Here is a 6,000-nt window from a genome sequence, read left to right as displayed (position 1 = left end):
AAGAAGCTTAGGAAGTATTAAAAATCCTATACAGGTTTTAAGAATCTATGTGCGCTATTATAATTAGGAAACAAGAAAAGTAGGCTATATAAATAAATAAGTACCGTTGTAAACCCGATTTTAGAATAGAAGACCGTATTTTTATTATTAAGAAATTTTAGGTAATCGACCAACCTAATAATAAGTTCGACTTCCCCCTTATACACGTACTATATTATATTAAGGCTTTATCCGGATTTTCCTACAAATTAGACTTTTTACTTATATAGCGAGGTGCTAAGATATACTATGCCAATTGATTCTATAAATATCCGGATAACCCCCTACTAGGTTAAATAAACAAGAATTCTGCGGGAGAAATAATTAGAGATTAAGAAGAATAGAAGGTTAAGAGGATTATAATAGTATAGTTAATTAACGGGAAATTCTATTACTAAACGGAGTAGAAAGGTTGGGACCCGGATCCTACTTAGTACCCCGCCGGAGATTTTAAGAATATACCCGATGTGTTTAAAGCCTTCTACAACGCGAATCCGGAGAAGCCCGGCCTACTACGTCGCTTATATATTTGGAAAGGCATTCAAATAAAGGATTTGGTATTAATAGATTATAAAGAAGATAATTTACTAGTAGAAGGAGCGTAGGGAAGACCGTTGAAAAAGTTAAATTATTTGCGTAGGTAATAGGAAGGATGGTTTAGATTGGATTTATAAGAACCTATTATATTAATATAAATAATAGTAATTTATAGGATTAGTTTAATAGCGTAGTAGCGGGAGTGAGGGCTCTTAAATTGTATTATAGGCTACCCCGAAGGTACCCCTCCTCTACTTGGGAAGCAATTGTAAGGAGAAGACTATAGGTTCGAACTATATTAGAATTAAAAATTTTTTTTCGATTTTGAGGGCAAAATCCTTAGTAGAGGGGGGGGTAATATTATGGCCCAGATCCGCTGGTCTATGCCCGGACCTAGACAATGGCTGTTCTGTACGATCGCTGCGATGCGAGTAATTTAATTAGTTGTAAATTAGATAAAAAGAGTGGTCTGGGCGTATCGGTTCTAGAGGCATATCTTCCAGCCTAGTTGCCCACACAATTCTTACTTTTTATTTTACTCTTTAGTCGTAAATTCTATATTGAACGTCAATAACGCTGTAGCCCTGCCTCGCCCGTTACGTGCCTTCACATTCTCTATTTAATAAGTAATATTTAATATTGAAAGTTGTATATATAGCTGTAATACTATAAATTTATAAAAGTAATATATTGAACCGATTTATTTTATAAATATAGTTTAAAGACTATATTTTTAGGTTCTTCCTTTATTAATCTACGTATTAATTATACGTTTAAAATATACGATCGATTAAATAATTATTATTATATACGAATGGCTTTTTAATATCCTTATTTCCCTTATCCCTATTATTATTATTGGACGCGCTAAACTCTTCTCCTTCTCTTTAATAATAGAATTTAATAAATATTATAGGGTCTAATTATAAAGAGTATAAGAATTATTAAATAGGCGTAAGGGTATTAATTTTATTGGCCTTAGCGGTAATTAATATATTTAATATATTTTGATTTTTGATCTTTATTTTTAGGAAATTAATTTATAAAACGGTAGCGATATTTCTAGACGTATTTTTAGGTTATTTCCTATATTTAAATATACTTTTAATTATATTAGAAGTATAGGTAAATTGGCAATACCTAGGTATATACCTTACGGTATTTAAATTAAAATTATAATTGTATTAGTACTAATTATAGACGAATTTCCAGATATTACCGAGCTTTTTATATATTACGGCTTTTATTTTGAATTTATAACCCTTCTTCGAACTTTTTAAATATAGCCGGATACCTTTAAATTTATAATCGGCGTATATATTTTTACTCTTTATGTATTCGAAATTGTATTGTATAGGATTATTGGCGGTATCTTTATTACTATTACGAATTTTGGAGATATAGAAACCCTCTTTCTTAACGGTAATATTAATATTATGAAAGAGGGTTTTAAAGTTATACTATTATTATTAGTAAAGGTAGTATAGTTATAAGGGAGTCTCGCCGTTATTTTTATTACTAGAGATCTAAGTTATAATAGCGGTGGTAGGGGACTCGCTAATATTATTAATAAAATTAATTACGCTAGTTGTAAATTTGGATTTATTAATAGAGTAGATTGAGCGGGGTATTTTGAATAATAATAAATATTAAAATATGATGGCGGTGATGGTACTGGTGATGAGATCTGTGCTGTAAAGTACGTATTTAATCTTACGGATTTGTTAGCGATGAGCAATTATATTGCCCACTGCTAATTTTGGGTGCAGTTGATATTTGCTAATATTTGGCGACCTTATGTGGGGACGTTCCCCTTTAGGTTAGAGTCCGTAACTCTATTTGGGCATACTGTGACTTTAGCTGCCCCGAATAGCGGCAGTACGAGAGGGTCGAAGTAACCCAACTTTAGGGTGGTCGACCCGTAATCCAGTAGCCCCACAGTATATACTGGTCTGTGCACCAGTACCATCCTTTGCAAATGCCCCCCTTTTGCAAAGAAATCTGGCTGCCTGCATTAGTTGCATTAACAGGGCACATTACTGTATTTGGTGTTGAAGTTGTGGACAACACCGAATCCCGGCAGCGCCAAGACCGCTTCCGTGTGGTCAGTGCTGTTCCTTGCAGATTGTGCACGAGCCATGTGCTAAACGTCAAGGGACGAGTGACAGGCCAAGCTCGCAAGGCAACGAAAGTCCCGAAACCGCGTCTGCGGCGGTCTCTATGTTGGAGGCTACCGCTTCCAGAACCTCCAAGCTTTTGTTCCATCATACATAATCGATATCTATTCCGTCAGCCTTGCTCTCCCGTCACGACGTATCCCCACAAAACCAGCTATCACCTTCGACACGATCACTACACCAGCATTCTTGCTGTCGATTTTCGCATCTCGCCCTCACTGTCACTTTCGTCCCGACACGCGACTCCAATTGCCCAAGTCTCGACAGCACTGCCGCCGCCGTCGCACCCCTCGACACGAGAGCCGCGCGAAGGCATCCCGAGGCGCATAACCTCTCCAGGGCATCGACTTATCGACGTCCACCTTCAGCCGACGACACCCCGATCCTACAGTACTAAACCGCCACAATGTTCTTCCTCCATAACCTCGAGCGGCGGGTTACCCTGCATCCATCCTATTTCGGCAGGAACATGCACGAACTTGTCACGACCAAATTGGTCAAGGACGTGGAAGGGACGTGTGCCGGTGATTACTACATCATTGCCATCATGGATGCGTTCGACGTTAGCGAGGGTCGCATCCTCCCCGGAAACGGCCTGGCCGAGTTCACTGTGAAGTACCGTGCTGTGGTTTGGAGGCCGTTCAAAGGCGAAGTGGTTCGTTATAGCGAAGACTCTCGGTGGTGTTCTCTTCGTTCGGATTGTCTAACGAGGAGTCCCTACAGGTGGATGCTATTGTCTTTTCCATCAATCCTCACGGCTTCTTCTGCCAAGCTGGCCCGCTCTCCATCTTCGTTTCATCTCACGTACGATGACGCCTACGATCCTTTCAAATATGCACATAGGATGCCCTCGAACTTCGATCGCTGACAAGAGGACTATAGCTGATGCCCGAAGAAATCCACTTCGACCCCAACGCGACGCCTCCTCAGTTTACCAATAACGCTGATATGGTCATTGAGCCCGGTACGCATGTGCGCGTCAAGATCGGTGGCCTGAGAACGGAATTGGGTGAGATGTATGCCATTGGCAGCATCAACGGAGATTTCCTTGGGTGAGTTTCCACGTCTTACCGGCGCGGTTGTGCTGTTTTGTTATTAACCAGTTTCTTCCTTTCCAGGTGTCTGCAAGCATAAGGGACTTGCAAGATGCAAGAAGGTTATCCCCAAACAAAGGGTTTGGATTTGCTCAACTACTACGAGGTACTCGCTCAGCAGAGTCCTAGTGAAGCCACGAGTAAGAGTATGCCCTGGGTTAACATCAACAGTTATGGTCGGCTGATGAAGCCTCTGGCCCGGTCAAGAAGCAAGTCTTCTGGGCAATGCTGAAAGCCACCTGTATCGAGGGCCGTTTCAGATTCTCTGTGGCGGTTTTCGAAGGATCATGTTTGCCCCGTAGCAGCGCGTGGGCGGCAGTATGATCGAGCCCCTTGTTGTATTGCACGCAGGAGTATGGCGGTAACATGCTCAAGAGCTTTCGAGGAGATGTCTCGTCCGAATGAGACTCAACGGGGTTGGTATTTCTGTCATGATTTGCTTGGGGTGCGTAAAACCTTTGTCTGTGGCGTTTTGGGGCATTATTGGGGCCACAAGCGGCGCCTGGAGTCTATTGACGTTTTTTTTTTTTTCTTTTGAGGTGTTTGCAACATGCTTTCTGTGTTTGAGCGTGATTACTGGTATTGGGGCAACTGACATTATCGACATCTCTGCGACATGGAGGACATGTCGTCCTTGATACATGGGCACATGATGATGCCTTCAGAGATTTGCGGGTACAATGCCTCAAGGTTCTCGGGTGCTTGGCATAGACTGACCAACAAAAAACGACTGTCTGCGATACCACAGAGGGCATCTCTTGCGATTGTATTAGAGGGGAAAATCTTGTTCAGCTAAGGTGTTCAGTTGACACGAGCAAAGACAGTATAAGTGACACCGCAGCACTCGCTTGGCTCATAAACTCGTCTCCCTGGTCTATCTCCCGAACGTCTTGACTAGGAAGCATTCAGTCCCGGGCTATTATACCATGTGATGGTACAGTACCCAACGAGGTGGGATGTTGTGATGGCCCAGTTACCCTGGGGGGAAATCTCCCATTTTAAGCTGACAAGTGGTGCATGCCGTCTAAGATCCTCTCGCACATTTACAAGGACCTTGAAGCACCATACCTCAATGTTCCCATAATCTTCAACGAAGCACGGGGGGTACGTAGCAGTGAAGACGTGGGGAAAAGAATAAAACGGCAAGGGGGGAGGTTCATCCACTAAGTCGTCGAGTTGATACTATGCAGTAAACGTTTGGCCGGTGACCTGTTCATCGTGAGGTTGCGATATCTCTTGACTTGTGGAAGAATACTATGGCCGAAATACGTCGGGCGAACTCGAGCAGAAGGGGGTAACAGTGGGGGCCAGATCGGTGTGGAGAAATCCCCAGAATGAAGTACAGCGGAGGCAAGAAGTTGAATGGGGTGGTGGGCATTGAACACAAGAGAAAGGAGGCTAAACTTGGAGGAGGCCACCTGGACTTGTACTAAGTTGTCATTATATCCATTTGGGATTGAATTTGCTATCTATGCCGCTGGAGGTTCAGTCATAATCACATTCCACCGACGCGGAGAGGCTTCCGTGCCGCCCTATTTCATCTCATATTCCCTCTATCATAGAGGTATCTTTCAAAGATTGCGCACTTGCCATGACTGTGATACAACAGGCAAGTCATCGATGTTGTGCTACCATCTCTTTTTGTGTTGTTGGTTTGGAGGATTCCGTGCCAGCAATGTCTATTTGGCGCCTGTCAAGCTGTTATTGCTGTCAGGACCCGAAAAGGGGCTGTAGATCGTGCTGAGGGGTGAAAGGGAATCAAGAGTCGACTGCCGTGTTCAAGACACACTTCTAGCACAAAATAGGTATGTTCGTCACTGATCTTTTGACCAGTGGTCCAGGGTATCTTGAACACTGCCCGGGGTGATATTTACATATATCTGGGCATGCGCCTACACCCTATACCCTCAATTCCTCGTATCGGTGTAATCACATCATCCAGGACAGTCAGTGGTACAGTGTCAGTAAGTCTTGCGCAGCCTAGATCCTGCGTCCCCAACGGGAATAGCCTCAAAACCCCGGCGTAGAGTAGCAATTCACCATCGATTTCTCCTAGAGGATGGCGCTTTCCCACTCACCCTAGCACTCGCGATTTGCCGCGATTTTCCATCTGCATTACCATCGACGACTTGGACTTTCCTTTCCCCCTCGAA

General features: G+C 42.9%; 2 protein-coding genes across 2 annotated transcripts; both read left to right on the top strand.

Moving 5' to 3' along the window:
* Positions 1 to 3,159: 3,159 nt before the first annotated feature.
* B0T23DRAFT_430343 (RNA polymerase Rpb7) lies at positions 3,160 to 3,887 on the top strand (the record flags this gene model as incomplete). The annotated part of the gene is made up of 4 exons (XM_062840241.1): positions 3,160 to 3,408; positions 3,477 to 3,557; positions 3,636 to 3,805; positions 3,872 to 3,887. 4 exons carry the CDS (start codon positions 3,160 to 3,162, stop codon positions 3,885 to 3,887), a joined length of 516 nt encoding a protein of 171 aa, XP_062690506.1.
* Positions 3,888 to 4,339: 452 nt separating this feature from the next.
* On the top strand, positions 4,340 to 4,827 carry B0T23DRAFT_185000 (uncharacterized protein). Its single transcript, XM_062833125.1, has one exon. The coding sequence runs from the start codon at positions 4,464 to 4,466 to the stop codon at positions 4,641 to 4,643; it is 180 nt and encodes a 59-aa protein (XP_062690505.1). The 5' UTR covers positions 4,340 to 4,463; the 3' UTR covers positions 4,644 to 4,827.
* The last annotated feature ends 1,173 nt before the right edge of the window (positions 4,828 to 6,000 follow it).

This window comes from Neurospora hispaniola (genome assembly GCF_033458365.1).
Source record: "Neurospora hispaniola strain FGSC 10403 chromosome Unknown B0T23scaffold_6, whole genome shotgun sequence".
NCBI lineage: Eukaryota > Fungi > Ascomycota > Sordariomycetes > Sordariales > Sordariaceae > Neurospora > Neurospora hispaniola.
Note: the sequence above shows the minus strand (reverse complement) of the source record. Positions and strands in the feature narration are given on the sequence as shown.

Coding starts and splice junctions, on each gene's coding strand:
- B0T23DRAFT_185000 (XM_062833125.1), top strand. CDS start 4,464: ATGGAGGACATGTCGTCCTTGATACATGGGCACATGATGATGCCTTCA.